Source organism: Spermophilus citellus, assembly GCF_964194105.1.
Source record: "Spermophilus citellus genome assembly, chromosome: 11".
Classification (NCBI taxonomy): domain Eukaryota; kingdom Metazoa; phylum Chordata; class Mammalia; order Rodentia; family Sciuridae; genus Spermophilus; species Spermophilus citellus.
Genome location: NC_138192.1, coordinates 73,486,072 through 73,512,620, shown reverse-complemented (window position 1 = coordinate 73,512,620; position 26,549 = coordinate 73,486,072). Strand labels below are relative to the sequence as shown.

The window sequence follows — 26,549 nt, the reverse complement described above, 5'->3', positions numbered from 1 at the left end:
AAATGCCATCCTAAGTTTGGTTAGTCTAAACCACTTCCTTAAGCCACCCCATTGCACATGATCCTCAGTTATGTTCATGATATCTTCATGTTGATGTGTCATAGGTATTTTAAACACATGTCCAACACAGAATATGGACTCCCCACCCCTGCAGTGGATTTTCCATTGGCATCCTTATCCACCCAGTTTTTCAAACCAGAAACCTAGGAATCCACCTTGATTTCTCATTTTCCTTTATCTTGCATATCTTAATCTTGCATATCTCACTAAAAGCAATTCATGTTAATTTATCCAAAACAAATCTTGAATTTACTGCTATCATTTTAGTCTAAGCCATCCTCATATAACTCATGGATTATTGCATCAGTCTCTAAATTACGTGATGATATTCTGCTTTCTCAATCCCTTCTTTAATTATCTTCTACAGAGATCCTGTAAAAGTGAAAATTGATCTTATTATTTTCCCATATTCAACATTTCAATGACTTTCCATTCATATAAAATAAAATGGAGAGCTGGGCATGGTACCATATGCCTGTAATCCTAGTGACCGGGAAGGTTAAGGCAGGAAGATTGTGAGTTCAAAGCCAGCCTCAGCAAAAATGAGGCACTAGCAACTCAGTAAGAGCCTGTCTCTAAATAAAAACAAAAAATAAAAACAAAATAGTGCTGGGGATGTGGCTTAGTGGTTGAGTGCCCCTGAGTTCAATCCCCATTACCTCACACATGGGAGCCACACCCAAGCCACCTGCTTTATAATTTTAGTAAAAATTCAATAAATAGTTATTAGATAATTGAACAAGAGTTGTAAGGATTTTAGAAATGTTTGTATGATTCTTAGGGCAACTGAAAAGATGGTGGCACTAATGACCAAAATAAGAAAAGGAGGATTGGGGTTCAGCTCAGTAGTAGAGTGCTTGCCTAGCATGCTCAAGGACCTGAGTCTGATCCCTGTTATTGAAAAGGAGAGAGAGAGAGGAAACATCAAGAAGATTAGTTTAGAAGGGGAAGATGATGAATTTGGTTTTAGACATAAAGAATGTAATGTATCTATGCAGTAGCCAGTTAATGATTCCTAGTGGGTTGTCTCTATAAGAATCAAGCTTATCAGTTGGGCATGGCACTCATCTGTAGTCCCAGTTACTTGGGAGACTGAGGCAGGAGGATCGCTTGATCCCATGATTTTCAGGCTACCTTGGGCAACATAGTGAAATCCCAGCTCAAAAAAGAAAATTAGCCGGGTGTGGTGGTGCACGCCTCAGGAGGGTGAGGCAGGAGTATTATGAGTTCAAAGCCAGCCTCAGCAACTTAGCAAGGCCCCAAGCAACTCAGTGATACCCAGTCACTAAATAAAATACAAAAAAGGGCTGGGATTGTGGCTCAGTGGTTAAGCACCCCTGGGTTCAATCCCTGGTCCAAAAAGAAAAGAAAGAAAGAAAATTAAAACAAAAATCAAACTTGTCAGTTGAAATAACTTGTAATAGACTTTTTTATTTGTGTGTGTGCGCATGCGCGCACGTGTGTGTGTGTGTGTGTGTGTGTGTGTGTGTGTGTGTAAAAATGCTGGGGATGAAACGCAGGTCCTCCCATATTCTAGGCAGTACTCTACTACTGAGCTACACCTTAGCCTTAGACTTAATTTTTTATGTTTGACTTCCAACTTTGTTATAGGTCTTAACTCTCCCTTTCACTTTAGTTTCACAACTAGACGGGCTGATAAGGCCCTCTGGTCTCACCTCCTCTTCCTTTGACACTGGTGGGAAACACTCAGAAACTTTCCCTGAGTCCCTCCTCTCGCCCACATTACAGGCCCAAATCCACTCTCTGCTTTGCCCAAGCCAACCAAGACATACTTGAACCTGCCCAGCTCTCCTGGGGAGTTATCTTGTGTGAACATACTTTCTCAAATTCTCTTGGTGCATGGAGTATCATCAATCTTGACATTTGGACCAAATTTGGAGTAGAGGTCCCTCCTGCTTTTATAGGAGAACTATAAGAGATCTGTATCTGCTCAAGAATCATATCTGGCCAGGTGTGATGTCACATGCCTGTAATCCTAGAGGCTCAAGAGGCTGAGGCAAGAGGATTTAGAGTTCAAAGCTAGCCTCAGCAATTTAATGGGCCCTAAACAACTCAGTGAGACCCTGACTCTAAATAAAATACAAAAAAGGACTGAGGATGTGGCTCAGTAGTTAAGTACCCCTGGGTTCAAAATACAGATTTAGGACCCTCAGAATGTGAGTCAGGGATAGCAAAGTGCTTTCACGATTCCTTGATAGAGATTGTCCAGGGCTGGGGATGTGGCTCAAGCGATAGCGCGCTCGCCTGGCATGCGTGCGACCCGGGTTCGATCCTCAGCACCACATACCAGCAAAGATGTTGTGTCCGCCGAGAACTAAAAAAAAATAAATATTAAAAATTCTCTCTCTCTCTCTCCTCTCTCACTCTCTCTTAAAAAAAAGGAAAAAAAAGAATGAGATTGTCCATTGCATAGGGATGATAAGAAACAGGACTCAACAGGAAGGAGTTATGTGTTATTTATCAGCATCTGCTGTGGGCATGAGAGTTGCTTGTAAAGATATGAATATTGAGTATTCCTTGGCTGGAGGATCTCAGGTTTCCTCTAACACACTAACTCTGCATTAAGCCAAATTAAATAATTGAGTGGTCTATCCAAACTACCAAACTAATATAAAGTATTTATTTATAAGTAATTAAAATTTTAATATTATAAATTATTATGAAAGTGATTGGTAATATATTACCTTTTAATCGACACAAGACATGTTTTTATTCTAATTTATTCCCAGAATAAGTTTTTTTTTTTTTACCTAAACAATGAATTATCCAATGGATACCTAGCTATCATGTTAATGACTCCCAGATTTGCTAAGATGTCAAGTAGCATTTTTTTAATATCTTGTTTTCCCTTAAAGAAGCAATTCTGAAACTTCAAAAATGTAGACATAAAATATTAAATAGTATTAACAAAACAAATAAGCAAATAAATATTTGAAATTTTATTTTTTCAGGCAATCTTAAATCTGGTTCACCTATGGCCAACAGTGACCTTTTTCTTAGTCCCCCCTAAAGAGAATGAGTCTGACTTTACAGATACCTACTCTGTTCAGATGAGTCAATGACAAATATCCTGTCCTGGATTTACTGGCTCACTTAACCACATAGGACAGTGTGGCACAGGGGAAAGGGATTTTCCTCTCCCTAAAGCTGAGTGAAAGGACTCTAGGAAAAATGTTGGTCTGATTCAGTACATATGGAAGGAAAGTTTATTCCTCAGTTGTTTGTGTGTTTGCATTGTTGATTTACCTTGTGCCTACCTGTTCAGGAAGAAAAATAATGATAGAGGTGGCAGAAAGAATGTCAGTAGAACAGGCTGTACACCTATTGACTGGCCAACAAGGATGCATGAGCTTTCCATGGGCAGGTAGACATCTTGGGCATGAGCAGTCTTTCCAGTGTGCAGAATTGGCTGCCAGATGAGGGGCCTCTGGCATACAGAATATGCTATAAACAACTGGTGGTGAGAGCTCCTGGTAGTGATGGTGATGGATTTGGGAGGTGAGTTGAAGAGGTGGAGCTGGAGATCAATCTCCTAGAGCAGCAACCCACACATAATCTCAGAGAGTCAGCCAGCCATTGGAGGCTTACCAATTAGTAGATATTAATATCTAGTCAGTGTTGGCTACAAAAAGAGTGACAACGAAAGTAGCCAGTTGGATAAAGAGAGTTTTGTTTCTCTCCTTCCATCAAACCCCCCATCACTTGTGATTCAGTGGTTGATCACCCCTGGGTTCAATCCCCAGTACCAAAAATAAGCAAACAAAAAAAACCTTATCACCTAAGGGGCTCAACCTGTAGCTTATGCAGCATCAACTTGTAGTGAAATTGAGAAGCACTAGAGATTATGAACTTTTCTGTAAATAAAGATTACCATTCCCCTTTACTGTCATTCAGTTAACTGGTTCTTTCTAAAGAAAAGGAATACTTGAATCTGGTATAGACCATATTTAGGTTAGGAGTGAAACAACTTTTGAAGAAAGGAAAATATTGGCAATTCTGGACTGTTTAGATTTGTTTTAGTCATTACTTATCATTATTTTTCCCAAAGAAATTCACAGATTCATTCTTACAGCTTCAAATCATCCCAGGTTAGAATCTTATTCATTTCTTTAAAATATAACCTATTTTTATGATTTATACTCAGTTATACTTATGTTTTTGCTTAAGAATAAAGGAACATGAAGAGGAAGAAGAAAGAAGGAAAAAACTTGAAGAAAAAGATGCCGAGGAGATACAGCGTCAGAATTTATTATATGAAATAGAAATGAAAAAAAAAGCAAAAAAGAAAAAAGACGATATTGAAGAAAACAGGAGACTGTTTTTTGTAAGTTGAAAATGCAAATGTTAAAAGATACAGAGAGAGTCAAATGCCTAACTTTTAATATATCAAAAAGTAATAATGGAGTAGAAAACAAGTTGCTATTAAGTTGTACTTCTAAGCAAATGCATACTTTTGGGGCACTAAATTTCCTATGTGTATGTTTTCTCATGCCTGAAGAAAGGGAATGAGATATTTTAAAATGATTTCTTATCCTTAAAATGAAAGTTGTGAGGAATAAATGAGGTGTTTTATGTTTGATATCTTCTATGCTATTGATATGTGCTAAGTAAATGGTAACATGTGCTAAGTAAATGTTGTAATTTAATAATTTTCTATATTTTTTTAAAATTAGTTTTCATTCTTAAGTAGTACATAATATATCACTTAAAAGAAGAGTAGCAGTTCTTTGCTACATCTCTTCTGATTTCTGGAGGCTAACATTTCAGGTTCTTTTAGCTGTTTCTTCTTATTAGTTTTAGACATTTTCTCCCTGAGAGTTAAGGATTTAGCTCTTTACTACCCTTTCTCCTTTGTACCCCCTAAGTAATTGTTGTAATTATACTTAAGTCATTATTATGAATTTATAAATATTTTTCTATGCTGAGCCAACTAACATTTTGATTATATTTCTTTGATTATAGAAATGTTTCTTTTTCTATGGTTAATATATAATTGTCTTTGTTTTCATTTGCTTTTATGACTCAATTTCTTTGACCTTTTTAAAATCAATTTTGATGACCCCAATTCTTCCATGTGTTCAATAAGTTCTGCCTAGTACATACTGATACTGTTTTTTTTAATATTTATTTTTTTATAGTTGTAGGTGGACACAATAATTTTATTTTCTTTCTTTTATGTGGTGCTGAGGATTAAACCCAAGACCTGCATGTGTGAGGCAAGCACTTTACCACTGAGCCATAACCCCAGCCCCCCCCCATACTGGTTTTTAAATGTTTAATTAAGTAATAATTTATCTAGATTTTTTTTGTTGTTATTGTTTGTTTGTTTGTTTTTTGAGCTTGCCCATCTAGAGTTCTCCATCTTTCCCTTCCTTCTGGACTGACTGCTTGCTAGGCCTGTTGTACCGTTGCCATCCTAGGACTTCTCTGTGCCTCTTTCTGAAGCCATACCTCCTATTTCCTGAGTCTAATGTCTTCCTTTTTTTTTGGTTTACCCCCGATCTTGATGAAATATATCTTTGAGTAGTTTCCTAAGAAAGGATGCATATGAGGTAAATTTTTTAAATTATCTGAATAAAAAGTTCTAAACCTTCTATTGTGGTTTCGTTTTTTGTTGCTGTTAGTATGTATTTGTTTTAGCAGTACTGTGAATCAAATTCAGGAGTTTGTGCATATTAGGCAAATATTCTAGCAGTCATATCTCTGACCCCCAAATTTTAAAATTTTAGCTGTGGATTTTAATTTCTAAAAGTTTTTCATGTAATCTTATTAATCATTTTACATAAATCTTGTTCTTGATTCATGGGTTCAATAATGTTTAATTCTCAAAAATTTAAAATGGAATGAACCTCATTTTGAATGATAACTCTGTCATTTATTAGTTATGTGACCTTGAGATAAATATTTCGGTTTTTAAAACATGAGATTAACTTTGTGTTAGCTCTATTTTTTTTCTGATTTTCCTATTGTAAAAAGATCATTGCATTAAACTTGGAAAAAATAGTAAAATCAAACTTGAATCATTCAAAATAATCACTTCTAACAGTTTGGTGTTTTTATTAGTTCTTATATTGACCAATATATCTCCCAACCAATCATAGACTTTTAAAAGTAACAGCTATCAAATAAAAGAGTGGTTAAGAGTGCTTAGCACATAGAAAATCCGGAATTTTAAATATGTAGGAAGATGAAATGTTGTATTTAACAATTTTCACCTAAAAACAGTTTCTATCTATAGATTACACTAACCTGTCTATATACCCAGGCGGTTGTGTTCAAAGGCACCTATTTTTGTGATGGTGAACTCAGATTAGGATCCTGGAATGTATGCTGAAATGAGCAGTATATTAGTCAGCTTTTCATTACTGTTAAAAAAATATATGATATAAAGAACTTAAAGGAGGAAATTTTTATTTTGTATTACAAGTTTCAGAGGTTTCAGGCCTGGAGCTGGGAAGGAGAGGGAGAGAGAGACAGAGACAGACAGACAGACAGACTAGGGATAAGATAAACCAGACAAACCATAAACCCTTCCAGGGCATGTCCCTAGTGAGCCACCTCCTCCAACTACCTCCAGGAATCCATTCAATTATCAATGGATTAATCCATTGATATTAATGCACTGATGAATCCTTCAGGATTCACTGATTGCCTACATGCCCCACCTCTGCACACATGAGACTTTGGGGGATCAAAACCAGAACAGATTTTATTTTTTGCTTAAAAAATAGTAACCTATTTTAAAATTGTCTGTTAGAACATATGTCTGTATTTTCATAAATAAAATCTGGACAAGAAACTAGTAACAGTAATTGAGTCTGGAAGGGAGATTAGGAAAGGCAGATAGCGAATGAAGTATAAAGACACCATTGTCTGAAATATTTAACAAATTTTAACCATGTAACAATATAAAGTATTCAAAAGCTGCATGAAAATTATATATATTTAATTTTTTTCTTCGACTATATAGTTATTTTTAATCATATATTTAGAAGAAATGAGATATTTGAAAAGAAACATACAAAGGCATTAAGAAGATATAAAAACCACTCATCATCTCATATCCCAGAAAGAACTACTATGGACATTTAACTCATTTTTTCTAGTCATAGATACATGATAAACTTGTACTTGTTTATATTTGTGAAATTGAAATATACTATATAATATATCTTGCATTTTCTCTCTACTTACTAATTATTTGTATCTTCTCATAACATTGAGATTGTGATTTATTTAACCATTTTTTCTGTTATTGAATATTTAGAGGTTATTTCCAAATTTTGCTATTCTAAGTAACTTTGAAATGAAGTTCATGGTATATAAACCTATGTTCGTATTTCTGATAATTTCTTGGGATAAATTTCCAGGAGAGAATTGACTGGATCATAAGTTGTGACCATTTGACAAGTACTTGTTAGATATTGAGATATTGAAAGGTCTTTTTGTGATAGAATAACATATACTTATTTCCCCAAGGAGCATATGCATGATAAAAATATCATCAAAGCTGTAATACAACAGCAGCAGGAAGAGGAAGAAGAAAAGAGTAGAAAATTTATCAAAGCAAAAAAGCATCTTGAACAAATTAGGAAAGAAAAAGAAGCTGAAATACATAGGTAGGATTTTGAAATAATTTGTATAATCTATAAAGTGCTGTATGCAACTGTCTCACAATAAATTTGAAGTTATAATGTGAAAGTAGTCTTTAGAAATAAAAGTCTCATTTTATATATGACTAGGGCATTTAGTAACATGAGGTACCCTTGGAATTATTCAGGGACATCTTTCTGATAGATGGTTGAAAATACTGGTCTGAGGGGGCAGGGGATGAGCTGGAGCAGGCTCTGTGTCTCTGGGATTACAGGCATGCCACCTCACTAGCTGACTCACAGTTTTAGAGTTTTCAGTCCATGGTTGGTTGGCCCTGTTCTTTTTGAGCCTATCTATGATGAGTCAATGTGCTGATACATAGAATAGTGTGTGGTACATAGAAAGCAATCAATAATAAAAGTACTTAAAATATTATTTTGAAATCCTAACTGAAACATCTCCCTTTCACAAAGGCTTCCTTTTATCTCCTGTCTGTATTGCTTTCTAGCATTCTCAGGGCATGTATCACCCTTTGCCTATGTAGTTATTTGCATAAATGTCTTTACTTTATACTTTCTCTGGGACATATGCTGTGCTCTTTTCATTATTTATCACACATTGCTTTGCAAATTCTCTCAATAACTTAGTAAATTTGTCACAACTGATTTTTGCCCAGTTATTTTTCCCTCTGTTCCTTTAACAAAATATGTCTATTGTTTATGATTTACTAGACACATATGTGGTCTTGGACTAAAGAGAGAATTCTTCCAGTCTCCGGCCTCAGGAATATCATAGTTATATAAAGGGAGAGAAACATATAAGCACATCAAGTCAATGAAGTGCTATCAGTAAATTCCAGACACAGTATAGTGAGAGGATGGATTTATTCAGATTTTGATAAGCTTTATTAGTTATTTCCTAGGTCTTATTTTTAAAAATACCTTTTAAAGCCTTCAATGTTAGAGTAAGCAGGGAAGTCTAATCAACTATTTAAAAATATTTTCCAGGGGCTAAGGTTGTGGCTCAGCGGTAGAGCGCTCGCCTCGCACGTAAGAGACCCTGGGTTCTATCCTCAGCACCACATACAAAAATAAACAAGTGAAATAAAGGTGTTGTGTCCAACTACAACTAAAAAATAAATATAAAAGAAAGAATTTCCAATGTGGCAAGTTTTTTAACACCCCCTTTTTTCCTACATATACACATGCATACATACAACCATATTATACATATTACCATCTTTGGATTTTTAGAATGTTACTTTATAATTATAAAAATTAATTTCGGGGTTGGGGTTATGGCTCAGAGGTAGAGCGCTTGCCTAGCATGTGTTAGCCACTGGGTTCGATTAAAAAAATAATTTCTACTTGAAATGATCAATGTATAAAGGGAGCAATGGGTCTCCTCTTAAGTTTTATAGAAGACTAAAATATTTCAGACTCATTAAATTACATTGGCTTCATTACAAATATTCATAAAGATTTGAAAATGTTTTTTATAGGTTGTTGGAGGAACAAAGAGAACGAATAAACAACTCCCTGAGTAAATTAATTAAAGAGAAACTTGACAATGAAGATTTGATTATTTCTAGAGATACTGCAGAAATTGATGCCGAATGGGAGAAAAGAGAAAGAGAAAGAAATGAAAAAAACCAAGCGGACTTAAAAGCGATTGCTGAACATAGAGCCCTTGTGGTAAACAATTAAATTAGGACTAATAAAAGGAGATACATTAAGACTTTTCCACTGTGTGGTTTCCACTCCCTTTGCTTCTCTGATCCTAAACTAGCAGAGATGTGAAAAACAGTGTATAAGTTATCTTTCTATATTCTTGAATTCAGTGTTTGCTTTCTAACAATGCCATAATTATAAATAAGACATTTATAGATACAAAGTAATAAACTGTTCAGAACCATCTTAACATGCAAAGATTATTATTTATTTAACATACAGAAGTATGAAAACATTTAGATGCTTTTAAGAAAAAACGAGTAAAAATTACCCAGTTATATTTGCATATTTCTTTTAAAGAAAAGTGACCACATGGGAGTCAGTCCAGGTGCATCCAACTTTGTGCTGCTGCATGGCTCCCAGCTTTCTACTTGGAACTTTCTAATTCCATCCCTTTTCAGACAGGACTCCTTGCTAAAATAGTTTTTTTTCCTTTTACCTTTAAACATCTAGATGAAAAATAAAGAGGAAGAAGAAAGACAAAGGAAAATAGAATCTAAAAAACAATTGCTGGCATTTATGAAAGCAGATCAGATTTTTCGTGAGCATGAAAAGGAGAAAAAGCACAAAGTTGATAAAGAACGCAGAGAAGTTCAAGATGCTAACATTCAACAAATAGTAATTATTCCTAAATGTTTCCATTTATTTTAGCAATAAATATGTAATACAGAATTCATGCTGGCTTTCTATTGCTCAAGCAATTTCTTTTGTTGGGTAAGAACAAATTGTCATTATGGTTATGACACAATAAGCTGTATAAAGAAATATGAGGTTTGTTTCTGTTTTTATCTGCACTGGCATTCCTACAAGAGATTTTTTTTTTTACACATATCTTCATCCTTCTTTAGTGTCTTTTGTACTTTAGTAAATATTAAAGAAGATACAAATGCATGTGACAGGCTATACTGCTAATCTTTGGTTTACTTTTTTCCCTTCTTGACTATTCCAGAGACCATGTTGATTGGGATCTCGTGGGTTTCAGTTTTGAGGTGAGGGGGTGATATAGAGATTTTAAAAGACAGAGGATCTGGCATCAAATCATTTGTGACCAAAACCTGCTTTCCAAAGTGGCAATACCATTTTCCTTTCTTACCAGCAATGTATAGAAGCACAAGCTGCTTTACAAACTCACCTTTGTCACCCTGTGTTTTGTTCATTGCCCTAATGTCGTGCTAACTTATGGTTTTACTTTGCATTTCCCTAATGACTGAAGAGAGTGAGCATCTTTTCATATCCTTATTAGCCATTCATGTGACTTCTTTTGTGTAATGTATACTCAAACCTGTTCTCAATTATTTAATTGAGATAGTTCCTTATTGTTGAGTTTAAAAATTTTTATTGGGTTCAAATATTCATAACATAATACTTACCATTTTAACCATTTTTAGGGGTGTAATTTAGGGGCATTAAGTACGTTCACTTTGACCATCATCACTATCTCTAGAGCTATTTTTTTTTCAAACTATGCCAAAACTTGATTCACATTTATTAATTTTATGAGGCATAATAATTTCTAATGGTACAAGAAACTGAAAATATTCAACACTACCATGGAATTAAAGAATATTCTAGTTGTGACAGCAACTGACTTAATGAGTCAATTCTAGCAATAATTGAGTTTCTGTGCTTTATTTTTATTTTTATAATTTATTTATTTGTTCTATTCAGTTATACATGACAGGAGAATGTTCTTCAGTTCATTATACATAAATGGAGCACATTTTGACTTTTCTGGTTGTACCCAAAGTAGGGTCACACCATTCATGAAATCATACATGTAACTAGGGTAATGATGTCTGTTTCATTTCACCATATTTCCTACCCCCATAACCCCTTCCTTCCCTCCCCTTTGCCCCATCTAAAGTTCCTTCACTCATCCCATACCCGCCCCCATTATGGATTAGCATCCACTTATCAGAGAAAACATTTGGCCTTTGGTTTTTGGGAATTGGCTTCACTTAGCATGATATTCTCTGACTCCATCCATTTTCCTGCAAATGCCATAATTTTACTCTCTTTTATTGCTGAGTAATACTCCATTGTGTATATATACCACAGTTTCTTTATCCATTCATCTATTGAAGGGCATCTAGGTTGGTTCTACAGTTTGGCTATTGTGAATTGTGCTGCTCTGAACATTGATGTGACTGTATTACTGTAGTATGCTGCTTTTAAGTCCTTTGGGTATAGACCAAAGAGTGGGATAGCTGGGTCAAATGGTGGTTCCATTCCAAGTTTTCTAAGGGATCTCCATATTGCTTTCCAGATTGGCTGCACCAGTTTACAGTCCTACCAGCAATGTGTGAGTTTGCCTCTTCCCCTACATCCTTGCCAACACTTATTATTGTTTGTATTTTTGATAACTGCAATTCTGACTGGAGTGAGATGAAATCTTAGAGTAGTTTTGGTTTGCATTTCTCTAATTACAAGAGATGTTGAACATTTTTTCATATATTTGTTGATCATATGTATTTCGTCTTCTGAGAAGTGTCTGTTCAGCTCCTTAGCCCATTTATTGATTGGGTTGTTTGATTTTTTTTTTATTTTTTTTTAAGAGAGAGTGAGAGAGGGGAGAGAGAGAGAGAGAGAGAATTTTTAATATTTATTTTTTAGTTCTCGGCGGACACAACATCTTTGTTGGTATGTGGTGCTGAGGATCGAACCCGGGCCGCACGCACGCCAGGCAAGCGCGCTACCGCTTGAGCCACGTCCCCAGCCCCGGTTGTTTGATTTTTTGGTGTTAAGTTTTTTGAGTCTTTATCCTGGAGATTAGTGTGCCATCTGATGTGTTTGTGGCAAAAATTTGCTCCCCAAATGTAGGCTCTCTGTTCAGCTCATTGATTGTTTCTTTTGTTGAAAAGAAGCTTTTTAGTATGAATCCATTCCATTTATTGATTCTTGATTTTAATTTTTGCACTTTAGGAGTCTTGAAGATTTGGGCCTACTTTTTCTCTTATTAGGTCTCTGGTCTAATTCCTACGTTCATAATCCACTTTGAGTTGATTTTTCTGTATGGTGAGAAATAGGGGTTTAGCTTCATTTTGCTGCATATGGATTTCCAGTTTTCCTAGCACCATTTATTGAAGAGGCTATCTTTTCTCCAATGCATATTTTTGGCACCTTTGTCTAGTATGAGATAACTTTGTTTATATGGGCTTGTCTCTGCATCTTCTATTCTGTACCATTGGTTACATGTCTATTTTGGTGCCAATACCATGCCGTTTTTGTTACTATAGCTTTGTAGTACAGTTTAAGGTCTGATACTGTAATGCCTCCTGCTTCACTCTTCTTGCTAAGTATTGCTTTGGCTATTCTGGGTCTCTTATTTTTCCAAGTGAATTTCATGATTGCTTTTTCTATATCTAGAAAAATGAGAAATTATATCCCATTTGATTCAAATGTATGAATTGTCAAGATCATTTTACTGTCATGTGTAACTAATTAAAAAAAGAATGACATTGGGATATTAATTGGAATTGTATTGAATCTGTATAGTGCTTTGGATAGTATGGCCATTTTGATGATATTAATTTTGCCTATCCAGGAGCATGGGAGATCTTTCCGTCTTCTAAGGTCTTCTTGAATTTATTTCTTTGGTGTTCTATAATTTTCATTGTAGAGATCTTTCACCTCTTTTGCTAAATTGATTACCAAGTATTTTAGTTTTTTTTAGGCTATTGTGAATGGGGTAGTTTTCCTAATTTATTTTTCAGAGGATTCATCACTGATGTATAGAAATGCATTTGATTTGTGGGTATTGATTTTATGTCCTGATACTTTGCTGAATCCATTAATTAATTCTAGAAGTTTTCTGATAGAGTTTTTTGGATCCTCTAAGTATAGAATCATCATCAGCAAATAATGATAGTTTGAATTCTTCTTTTCCTATTTGTATCCACTTAATTTATCTGTCTAATTGCTCTGACTAGAGTTTCAAGGACTTTGTTGAATAGAAGTGGTGAAAGAGGGTATCCCTGTCTTGTTCTGGTTTTTAGTGGGAACGCTTCTATTTTTTCTCGATTTAGAATGGTGTTGGCCTAGGGTTTAGCATAGATAGCTTTTACAATGTTGAGGTGTATTCCTACTTTTAGTTTTTCTAGTGTTTTGAACATGAAAGGGTGCTGTATTTTGTCAAATGCTTTCTTTGCATCTATTGATATAATCATATGATTCTTATCTTTTTAAAAAAATATTTTCTTAGTTGTCAATGGACTTTATTTATTTATATGCAGTGCTGAGAATTGAACCCAGTGCCTCACACCTGCTAGGCAAGTGCTCTACCACTGATCCACATCCCTAGCCCATGATTTTTATCTTTAAGCCTATTGATACTGATGAATTAATTATGTTTATTGATTTCCATATGTTGAACCAACCTTGCATCCCTGGAAGGATCCCCACTTGATCATGGTACACAATTTTTAAATATGTTTTTATATGCAATTTGCCATAATTTTATTGAGAATTATTGCATCTATGTTTATCAGGGATATTGGTCTTAAATTTTCTTTACTTGATGTGTCCCTGTCTGGTTTTTGGTATTGGGATGATAGTAGCCACATAGAATGAGTTTGGAAGGGTTCCTTCCTTTTCTATTTCATGGAATAATTTTAGGAGTATTGGTATTAATTCTTCATTGTAGGTTTTGTAGAACTCAACTATGAATCTGACTGGTCCCAGGCTTTTCTTGGTTAGTAGGCTTTTGATGATGTCTTCTACTTCCTTGCTTGAAGTTGATCTCTTTAAATTGTGTATGTCCTCCTCATTCAGTTTGGGTAGATCATATGTCTCTAGAAATTTGTCAGTGTCTTTGAGGTTTTCTATTTTACTGGAGTATAAATTTTCAAAATAGTTTCTAATTGTCTTCTGTATTTCAATAGTGTCTGTCATGATTTCCTTTTTCATCATGAATTTTAGTAATTTGAGTTTTCTCTCTCCTTCTTTTTGTTAGGATGGCCAAGGGTTTGTCAATTTTATTTATTTTTTCAAAGAACTAGCTGCTTGTTTTGTCAATTTTTAAAATTGTTTCTTTTGTTTCAATGTCACTGATTTCAGCCCTGATTTTTTAAAAGAATATTTTTAGTTGTTAATGAACCTTTATTTTATTTATTTATAAGTGGTGTTTATAAATAAGCACACATGCTAGGCAAGTGCTCTACCACTGAACCATTACTCCATACCCTTCAGCCCTGATTTTAATTATTTCCTGTCTTCTGCTTTTGGTGTTGGTTTGTTCTTCTTTTCCTAGGGCTTTGAGATATAATATCAGGTTGTTTATTTGTTGACTTTCTTCTTTTAATGAATGAGCTTAAATGCAATGAACTTTTCCTCTTGGCACTGCCTTCATAGTATTGCAGAGATTTTGATGTGTTGTATTGGAGTCCTCATGTGTCTCTAAGAATTTTTTTTAATCTTCTCCCTAATGTCTTCTGTTATCCATGCATCATTTAGTAACATATTATTTAGTCTCCAGGTATTGGAGTAGCTTCTATTTTTTATTTTATCCCTGACATCTAATTTCATTCTGTTATGACCAGATAGAATGCAGGGTAGTATCCTTTTTTTTTTTTTTTCTGGTGATGCTGGGAATTGAACCCAGGGCCTTGGGCATGCGAGGCAAACACTCTACCAACTGAGCTGTATCCCCAGCTCAGTATCTCTATTTTTTTTTTTTGTATTTGCTAAGACTTGCTTTGTGGCATAACATATAGTCTATTTTGGAGAAGGACCCATGTGCTGCTGAGAAAAAAGTGTATTCGCTGGTTGATGGATGGAATATTCTGTATATGTCTGTTAAGTTTAATTATTGATTGTCTTATTGAGTTCTATAGTTTCTTCGTTTAGTTTTTGGAAGATCTATCCAGTGGTCAGAGAGGTGTGTTAAAGTCAGCCAGTATTATTATGCTGTGGTCCATTTGATTCTTTAAGTTGAGAAGGGTTTGTTTGGTATACATAGATGCCCTATTGTTTGGGGCATAGATATTTACAATTGTTATGTTTTGTTGATGTATGATTCCCTTGAGTAGTATGAAATGTCCTTCTTTATCCCTTTTCACTAACTTTGGTTTGAAGCCCACTTTATCTATACGAGGATGGAAACCCCTGCTTGTTTACACGGTCCATGTGAGTGATAAGTTTTTTTCCCATCCTTTCATTTTCAGTCTGTAGATGTTTTCCTGTGTGATGAGTCTCTTGAAGGCAGCATATTGCTGAGTCTTTTTTAAAAATCCTGTCTTTAATTGATAAGTTTAGGCCATCCACGTTCAGGGCTATTATTGAAATATGTTTGTATTCCCAGCCATTTTGGTTATTTTTGGTTCTTAACTTGACTTGGCTTCTCTTTGATTGGCCTTTGCTTTAATGTAGTTCCTCCATTTGTAGATCTTCATTGTTGTTTTTCATTTCCTCCTCATGGAATAGTTTGCCAAGAATGTTCTGTTATGCAGTCTTTCTTGCTGTAAATTTTTAAAACTTTTGTTTATCACGGAAGGTTTTTGACATCAAATCTGAAGTTTAATTTTGCTGGATATGATTCTTGTTGGCATCCATTTTCTTTCAAAGCTCCGTATATATTATTCCAGGATCCCCAGGCCCTGAGGGTCTGGGCTGAAAAATCTGCTGAGATCTCAATTAGTCTCCCCATATATGTAATCTGATTCTTCTCTCTTACAGCTTTTACAATTCTGTCCTTATTCTGTATGCTAGTCATTTTCATTATAATATGCCTTGGTGTAGATCTGTTGTAGTTTTGTACATTTGGTGTCCTGTAAGCTTTTAGTATTTGACTTTCCAATTCATTCTTCCTGTTTGCGAAATTTTCTGATATTATCTCATTGAAGAGATTGTGCATTCTTTTAGTTCGAAATTCTGTACCTTCCTCTATCCCAATAAATCTTAGACTTGGTCTTTTAATGTTATCTTTTTTCTTTTAAAATTTTTTTGTACTTGTGTATGGACAGCATGCCTTTATTTTATTTATATGTGGTGCTGAGGATTGAACCCAGTGCCTCACACATGCTAGGCGAACTCTGCCACTGAGCTGCAGCCCCAGCACTGATGTTATCTTTGGATGTTCTGTTCATGGTTTCTTACCATCTTCATTGCGTGGTCAACTTTATTTTCCAGATCATATACTTTGTCTTCATTGTCTAGGGTTCTGTCTTCCAAGAGACCTAGTCTGTTGGTAATGCTTTCTATTGAGTTTTTTATTTGGCTTATTATTTCCTTCATTTCAAGAATTTCTGTTTTTTTTTTTTCATAATCTCTATCTTTTTCTTGAAGCAATCTTTTGCTACCTGTGCTTGATCTCTTATCTCTTTGTTGGAGTGATCAATTTTTGCCTGTATTTGCTCAGTTAGGTCACTCTTTAATTCTCAGATCATTTTAATTATGTACATTCTGAACCCCTCTGTCATTCCATCTACTGTGCTGTCATGGATTCTATTGTTATAGTATCTTGGTTTGTTTGGGGCATTTTCTCCCTTGTTTTTTCATGTGGTCTATGTGACTTCCTCTCTTGCAGTGCGGACCTGAGGTATTGTCGTTTCTACCCTATAATCTTGTAGTGTCCCTGCAGGTTAGGAATACCTCACTTTCAAAAATATGGAATGCTTCATGAATTTCCTAGTCATCCTTGTGCAGGGGACATGCTAATCTTCTCTGTATCATTCCAATTTAGTATATGTGCTGCTGAAGTGAGCACATCTCTAGAACTTTTTAATTATCCTGTATTAAAACTTTGTACCTATTAAATAGTAACTACCCATTACTTCTTCCCTCTAGCCTTAATTATCTCTGGCTTTATGAATCTGATTGTTCTAGGTTCCTTATATAAGTGGAATCATACAATATTCATCCTTTTTTGTCTGACTTATTTCACTTAGCATAATGTCTTCAAGCTTCATCCATGTGGGGTCATACATGTGGCATGTATATCAGTTTCATTCCTTTTTCAAAGCTGAGTAATATTCCATTATATGTTTATACTACATTTTGTTTATGGATGGACCTTTGGGTTATTTTGGCTATTATGAATAATGCTTCTGTTAACACTGGTATATGAATAAAATATCTATTTGAGTTCCTTCTTTCAGTTCTTTTTAAATTTTTGCAGTGTTGGTGATAAAACCCAGGGCCTTGTGTATGCTAGACAAGCACTCTACAGTACAGCTATATCCCTAGCTCTTTTTGTTGTTGTTGTTGTTGTTTGTTTGTTTGTTTGTTTTTAATTTCAGACAGGGTCTTGCTAAATTGCTCAGGCTGGCCTTGAGTTTGGGATCCTTCTGCCTGAGCCTTTTCCCTCACCGCCAGCCACTGTCCCTGCTTTCCTTTTGCTTGTATAGGCAGAGTAAAGTCACTGGATCATTTGCTAATTCTATGTTTTATATTTGAGGAACTGTCAAGTTGATTTTCATAGTGGCTGCACTATTTTACATTCGATTAGCAATACACATGTGTTCAATTTCTTCAATCAGTACGTCTTTTTATTTCTTTTTTTGTAATAGCCATCAAAGTAGGTTTAAAAAAGGACCTCATTTTGGTTTTAAATAGTGATATAGGTACTAATTGGTCTTTTGTGTATTTTCTTGGGAGAAATGTGTGCTCCCTTCCTTATCAATTTTTAAAAATTGGGTTGTTTGCTTTTTGTTGTTGGGTTTTAGGAGTTCTTTTATATTCTGAATATTAATCTCCTGTCAGGTAGGACAAGTAAATGTTTTCTCCCATTCCATGGATTATCTTCTCACTCTGTCAATAGTATCTTCTTTTTTTTTTAAATTTATTTTTTAGTTGTAGTTGGACACAATATTTATTTACTTTTATGTGGTGCTAAGGATCGAACCCAGGGCCTTGCACATGCTAGGTGAACACTCTACTGCTAAGCCACAACCCCAGCCCAGAAAAAGATTTTTCATTTTCTTTACGGCCATTTTGTGTTTTCTTTCTTTTGTTGTTTCATTCTATGCTTTTGATGTCATACCCAAGACGAAGTTCCTGAGTCAATGTCTTGAAGCTTTTCCTGTTTTGTTCTACAAGTTTCATAGTTTTTACTCTTAAGTTTAGGTCTTTGATCTCTTTTGAGATAATTTTTGTACGTGGCTTTTTATATGTTTAGCTTCATTCTTTTGCAGAATATTCAGATTTCCCAACACTATTGTTGAAGACTGTCCTCCAATGACTCTCCTCCAATGAGTCTTGGCATGCTCATTGAAAATCATTAGTTCACATGTGAGGGTTTGTTTCTAGACTACTGTTGAATTTCAAAAGTTCTTTAAGTATAGAGGTTTTTTGTCAGTTTTGTGTTTGCAAGTGTTTTCTCCTAATCTGTGATTTGCTTTTTCATTTTCTTTTTTACCTTTTTTATTTTTATGCGGTGCTAAAGATTGAACCCAGTGCCTTACACATGCTAGGGAACTAGGTAGGGGAACTCTCTACCTCTGAAACACAACTCCAGCCTGCTTTTTCATTTTCTTAATGGTATCTTCTGATGAACAAATGTTTTGATTTTGATAAAGCCCGGTTTTTTGGTTTTTAATTTGTGATTTATGTTTTTTGTGTCATTGCAGACTTAAACTTAAACTAGATCATAAAGATTTTGTCCTGTTTTCTTCTAGAAATACTTTTGCTTTTATAGCTTAGGTGTATGATATGTTTTCAATTAATTTTGATATATGATGTAAAAGATCAAAACTATTTTTTTTCCATACAGATATCTAGTTATTTCAGAACAGTTTGATAATGAACTATGGTTTCTCTAATTAATTACTCTGGAACTTCTGTTGAAAATCAATTTATCACCTAAGAGTGGATCTATTTCCGGACTCTCAATTCCTTCATATTAATCTGTATTTAGATATCTGTCTATATGTGTGTATCTGTATGTATATGTGTGTGTATGCATATATATGTCTCTGTGTGTGTGTGTGTGTGTGTGTGTGTGTGTGTGTTTGTGTGTGAGGAGACTGGGAATTGAGCCATTAAACCGAGGGCTTCATTCATGATAAGTATACTCTTTACCTGAGCAATGTTCCAGCCCTTTGTTTTTTTTCTTGTAACAATACCATACTTTTTAAAATTTTTAAATTTTTTTTTAGTTGTAGATGAACAGAATGCCTTTATTTTGTTTATTTTTATGTGGTGTTAAGGATGGAACCTGCTGCGTCAAACATGCTAGGCAAGTTCACCATTGAGCACTAGCCCCCGCCCTCATATCATACTACTTGACTGCTATAACTTTATACAAAGTCTTTGAAATCAGCAGTGTAAGTTCTTTTTTGACTTTGTTGTTTTAAAATTGTTTTGGCTATCTTGAATTCTTGGAATTATATATTTTATAATCAGCTCGTTGAGTTTTACAATAAAAGGTCTTCAGGAGTTTTGGAGATTTCAATAAATACAGAGTAATTTGGGGAGAATTATGAAAAATATTTGGGGATGATAATATCAAGTCTTCAAATTCATGAATATTATGCATTTATTTCTCTTTTAATATTCCTTTTCAGTATTGGGTTAATAGGTCATTTATATATATTGCTAAATTTATTTTTGTTTCTAAAAATGTCCTTGTGAAGGGGTTGGGGATGTGGCTCAAGCGGTAGCGCGCGTGCGGCCCGGGTTCGATCCTCAGCACCACATACCAACATGTTGTGTCCACCGAAAACTAAAAAATAAATATTAAAAATTCTCTCTCTCTCTCCTCACTCTCTCTTTAAAAAAAATGTCCTTGTGAAATTGTTTATTTCCATATTTGTTCTATTTATTTACAATATGTATAAGTACAGTAGATTTTTAATATATTAACTTGTACCTGAAGCCCTGCCAAATTCAATTATGAGTCCTATTAGCTCTTTGGTAATTCTTTGCAACTTTTACATGTGTGATCATGTTGTCTGTGAATAGATGGCTTTAATTTTTCGCCTCTAAATATGTGTATATTAGTTCTTTTGCTTGATTTACTCCACTTTCTAGAACCAGCACCATATTGAATAAAAGAGCAAAAAGTGATATCCTTGTCTTGCTCCTAATCTTAGGAGTAAGATATTCAGTTTTTCACCATTAAAACATGTTTCCTATAATTTTTTAGTTGAATACAATACCTTTATTTTATTTACTTATTTATCTAATGTGGTGCTGAGGATCGAACCCAGCTCCTTGCACGTACTAGGCAAGCACTCTACCACTGAGCCACAGCCCCAGCCCCTCCAGAGATTTTTAATAAATACCCTTTATCACGTTGAGTAGGTTTCCTCTATTTCTAATTTGCTTAGTTTTTAGCACGAGTGTTGAATTTTGTCAATTCCACATATATTGAAGTGATCATGTGTTCTTTTATTCTATGGTATATTTCTTTTCTTTCCTTTTTTGAGATGGAGTCTCACCATATTGCCAGTCTAGCTTCGACCTTCTGGGCTCAAGTGATCCTCTTGCCTCAGACTTCAAAGTAGCTGGGAGTACAGGTGTATGCCACCATGCTGGCTCATTTCATTTTATTTTAAATATTGAAAGCATTTGTATTCTTTGGAGTAACCCTACTTGGTCATTGTGGATTTAAAATATACGTATATATTTAAATATATGACTAGATTCAGTTGCTAATTTTTTGTTAAGGATTTTTGCACCTTTGTTCATGAAGACAATGTTCTGTAGTTCTATTATGCTGTCTGTCTAGCTTTCATAGAGCAATACTGACCTAATTCAATTGGCAAACGTTTCTTCCTTTGTATTTTTTTTTTGAGAGAGAGAGAGATAGATAGATAGATAGATAGAGAGAGAGAGAGAGAGAGAGAGAGAATTTGAATATTTATTTTTTATTTTTTGGCGGACACATCTTTGTTTTGTATGTGGTCCTGAGGATCGAACCCGGGCTGCACGCATGCCAGGCGAGCGCGCTACTGCTTGAGCCACATCCCCAGCCCCAGTATTTTCTGAGTTTTTATAGGATTGGTGTCAGTTCTTAAATGCTCTAACCAGCAAAATCAACTGGGCCTGCCTGGATTTTTACAAGTAGAAAAGTTATAACTCACTTGATTTCTTGATATATTCCATTTCTCTTCCTTCCCCTTTCTTTTTCAGTTATTTTTTGACCTAAAACTTCATGATTTTTAAAAACTATTTTATTGTTTGTTTGAAGATGTATTATATGAGACAAGTAAGATTAAGTTTTTTAAAAAAAGTTTTTATTTAATACCTTGATTTATTTTTATGTAGTGCTGAGGATCAAACCCAGTGCCTCGAACGTGTTAGGCAAGTGTACTACCACTGATCCACAAACCCAGCCCCTATGATTAGGTTCTATAGAGGCAGACTTTGAACATACTGTTCTGAGAAAGCTGGGAGTGGGAGTTTCTGTAAGAATAGCATATTGTCAAATTAGAAAATTATAACTACAAATGCTACATATATTTAGAAAGTTCATGTTTTTAGCCAATACTAAATTGTATTTCCTTTCTTTCCCACATAGGCCCAAAAAAAGTTTAATGCAAAAGAAGCAAAACAAAACGAATTAGAATATTGCAGACTTACTGAAACTCTTGCAGCTGCCAAGGAGAAAGAATTTCAGGATTATGCCAGAGAAGTAATTAAACATGAATCTGAACCAACAAATAAATTTATTTATCCTCTTGTAAAAGCTGCACAGGAAGGACCTGGAAGTGGCCACGGACCAGCTTTTATGGGGAGAGGTGGATTAAGACCAAGCTATCAGGCAAATGATATTACTGGAGTCCAGCTTCCTTTTTATAATTCTCAGGGATCAAAATATAATAATTTTCAGAAGTCTAAGGGAAGATTAGGTTTTACATGGTAGAAAAAATTATTTTTAAGATTGAGAAGACTGAAGTGGTAGCAAATGAGCTACAAATATAAATGGACTATATTCTTATTATTTAATAAATCTGACGTTCATCTCAGTACAATTATACCTGATTTGATTCTTCACAAAATTTTTTTTTCTTTTCTTTTTTGGTATTGGGGACTGAACCTGGCACAATATTTCCTTTGAGTATATATAACCCTAAAGGTAACTGATTGCAATTCCTTTTTTAATTATTAAATACACAAAATTTATTTAAAATGTGTATTCAATAGCATTAAGTATATTCACAATATTGTGCAACCTGACTATTCATTGCTCCAAATGGAAACTCTGCACCCATTAAGCAGTTATTCCCCATTCCCCCTCCCACAGCTTCTGCTTTGTCTCTGTGCATTTGTCTGTTCTACATATTTCATCTAAATTAAAACATACTTTTTGGGGATGTGGCTCAAGCGGTAGCGCGCTCGCCTGGCATGCGTGCAGCCCGGGTTCAATCTTCAGCACCACATACAAAAATGTTGTGTCCACCAAAAACTAAAAAATAAATATTAAAAAAATTAAATAAAAAAACATGCTTTGCGTTTGGGTGGCTTATTTCATGTATTTCCAGGGTTCATCCATGTTGCAACACATATCCATACTTCATTCCTTTTTATGGCTGTGTAACATTTCACAGGATGTATTTCTTTTCGATAGAAATTTATACTTATTTGCTCTGTCCTTAAGTATCAGGATCAAATAACACTGTTATTAGTAACATTGATTATTGAGTGTAGTAGTCTATGGTTTATTTTGTAGACAGATGTGCAAAATACATTTAAAAAAAAAAACAGTCATAGTTGGGTACCTTTATTTTGTTTATTTCATGTGGTGCTGAGGATTGAACCCAGTCCCTCACACGTGCTAGGCAAGAGCTCTATTGCTGAGCCTCAACCCCAGCCCAACATACTACATTCTTCAAAAATATGGAACACTTCATGAATTTGCATGTCATCCTTGTGCAAGGGCCATTGCTAACCTTCTCTGTATTGTTCCAATTTTTTAAAGTATATGTGCTGCCGAAGTGAGTACAAAATACATTTTGAAGTCACTTAAAGTAATTCTACACCATTTTGTCACAACTTGTTATGCAGGGTCAGAGGATTTTTGAGTTGCATTCCCTTGCTCTTTAAAAAAAAAACCCCACAGAATATGCTACCATCTTAACCATTTCTAAGTATACGAGATAGTCACATCATATAATCTCTAGAACCTTGTCATCTTGCAGTTGAAACTCTATATCCACTAAGCAACTACTTCCCATTTCCCGCTTGCTTCAACTTCTGGAAGCTATCATTCTTTTATTAAATTTGTCACTCTGGACACCTCATGTAAGTGTAATCAGTGGATGTCTTTTTTTTTTTTTTAAGACTATAAGACTATTTCCATGTTGTAACATGTATCAACATATAGTTATTTTAAAATTATTTTTTTTAGTTGTAGTTGGACATAATACTTATTTTTTTACGTGGTGCCGAGGATCAAACCCAGTGCCTCACACATACTAGGTGAGCACTCTACCACTGAGCCACAACCCCAGCCTAATTTTAAACTATATACAACTGTGCCAGCTTACTTAAAAAAAAAATTTTTTTTTGATGTTGATGGACCTTCATCTTATTTATTTATATGCGGTGCTGAGAATCGAACCCAGTGTCTCACACATGTGAGGCAAGTGCTCTGCCACTGAGCCACAACCCCAGGCCAACTTACTTTTTAAAAAACTGAATATCTGGGCTGGGGATGTGGCTCAAGCAGTAGCACGCTCACCTGGCATGCGCAGAACACTAGGTTCGATCCTCAGCACCACATAAAAATAAAATAAAGATGTTCTGTCCATTGAAAACTTAAAAAAAATTTTTTTTAAAAAAAACACCTGAATATCCATGGCGTGTGCATGTAAATACACACAATATATTTGTATACATACACCCAAAATGGTTTATTTAGTTCTTCATAAGTGGACACTTTGATTTCTTCTCCTCTTGGCTATTGTGAGTAATGCTGTTATGAACACATGCAAATAACTCTTTTTGAGATGCTTTCCATTTTTTCCCCATTATTATGGATTTATACCCAGAAGAGGAATTGTTGAATCACATGATTCCACTTAAAAATTCTTGAACTTTTTTTGTTGTTGTTGTTTGTGTGTGGTACTGTGGATTGAACCCAAGGCCTTATTTGTGTATGCAAGGCAAGCACTCTACCAACTGAGCTGTATCCCCATCCCGGAACTTAGTTCTGTTTTCTTTTTAAATATTTTTAGTTGTAAATGGGCACAATGCCTTTTTAAATTTATTTTTATGTGGTGCTGAGGATCAAATCCAGTGCCTCACACATGCTAGGCAAGTGCTCTACCACTGAGCCACAACCCCAGCCCAAACTCTTGTTTTCTACAGCAGCTGCACCATTTTACATTCCCAACACTGCACCAGGGTGCATGTTATCATCAACACTTATTTTTTATAGTAGCCATCCTAATTGAGGTGTTCTATGATTTTAACTTTTATTTCTTTAATAATTAGTTATGTTGAGCATTTTTGTTGTTGCTGCAACTGAAGACTGACCCAGAGTCTTGTACATGAGCTCTACAACTGAGTTACAATCCCATATATTTATATTTTGGTACCAGGGATTGAACTCAGGGGTACTGAATCACTGAGTCCCATCCCCAGCCCCCCCTTTTTTTTTTGGAGACAACGTCTCAGTAAGTTGCTGCCATTGGCTCCAACTTCAGATCCTCCTGCCTCAACCTCCAGATTATAGGTGTGCACCACCACACCCAGCCTCTTTCCATATTCTTGCTGGCCATTTGTATGTTACATGGTAGAAATGTCAAATGACCACCTTTGTTCATTTCCATTGGTTAGTTTTGCTGGATTATATATAATAAAATATAATATAATATAGTGGTAGAGTGCTAACCTAGCAAGTGCAAGGCACTGGGTTCAATCCTCAGCACCAAATAAAAATAAATAAAAGTATTGTGTCCAACTGCAACTAAAACTATATTAAAAAATATATATATACATACACACATATACACACACATTTTACTCTTACACAAAATACCACCCCCATTTAATAGACTAAAGATCACAGCATAAGAATGCATAAAGACCCTCATTAGTTTTCTAACTGACATAGTATTCTGTTGCATGGGTATATCCCATGTGAAGACAGCAATATTATGATTAAACATTAATACTAACTAGAACTTTATCCTAAACCTAGAAACTATCATTGCTAACTAAATTCTTAAAGATTAGTACTATTAAATCTCACTTAAGTTTTCTTAAAGTATATTTTATTATATTTTCATTATTTAATTTTTTATAAAGGTTAATTACTAACACAATAACAAAAAAATCAACAACAAACTGTTTATTACAGTATAGTTTATTTAATACAATGTTTAACTATATAAAAGTTAATACAGTTTTGAAGTTTAAATTTTGTAAAATGCAATTTGCAGAAAACAGTCCAACAGTTACTAGACTAATAATGATAAGAGAAGCAGCATTTTGAAACTAATTTTACAATTGAGAAGACAACAGTTTTATTTCTGAATTTCATTAAAAAAATATACATCACAGTGACTTCTGAGCTAGGAAAAGAAGTGCATTAACTTCATTGTTTTCCCTTCCACAAAGAGCAGCCACAACTTTGAACATCCTCACATAGAAATAGCCAATTCATTTATTAATCTTTCAAAATACTATACACACACAAAAAGGGAAGAAAATATACAGCATGTGCTTTTGGTAACATGGAATTTTTTCTGAAAAGTGGAAGAGGCAAGGGACACAAATCAACCCCATCCTACCCTCCCCCACTGGAAAAACCAAAAACAAAACCAAAAACCCTCAACAACTCCCTTCTCCAACCTTGTTCATGGAATTTTTTTTTTAAAGTGTTGTTTTTCTTTTGCTTTAATATTTACCTCTTTGTTACACAACAGGCCAGAGAGTTTGTATCACTTAAGAGGCAGCCAGGAAGCCTACTATGGGCAGGTGTGCTAATCTATGCTGCATTTCATGGGGCTGTTATATTATAAACAAGTATTTGGAACAAAACACATCTTTCACAATAAAAATGTATCAACCTACAAACTGTGGAGAAGTTACTTATAACTGTAAATGTATGATGAATTCTAAATGGAATAATTACAGTAAAAATAACCAAAAAAAAAAAAAAGAATAAAAAAAATACCCATTTTGTTTCTTTATACCAGTCAGTTATACAGTATATATTTAAAGTACCTTCTGGTGAAGACAAACCCAACAAACTTATGA

General features: G+C 34.7%; 1 protein-coding gene across 1 annotated transcript in view; it reads left to right on the top strand.

Moving 5' to 3' along the window:
• Positions 1–22,206, top strand: part of CFAP210 (cilia and flagella associated protein 210) — a gene marked incomplete at both ends in the record, with an annotated part of 46,445 nt that extends 24,239 nt beyond the window's left edge. Inside the window, 5 exons of the mRNA XM_081262091.1 lie at positions 4,249–4,405; positions 7,561–7,700; positions 9,176–9,368; positions 9,858–10,022; positions 21,862–22,206. Coding sequence (XP_081118217.1) covers positions 4,249–4,405; positions 7,561–7,700; positions 9,176–9,368; positions 9,858–10,022; positions 21,862–22,206 — 1,000 coding nt within the window. The remainder of the gene's footprint in view (positions 1–4,248; positions 4,406–7,560; positions 7,701–9,175; positions 9,369–9,857; positions 10,023–21,861) is intronic.
• Positions 22,207–26,549: the final 4,343 nt, after the last annotated feature.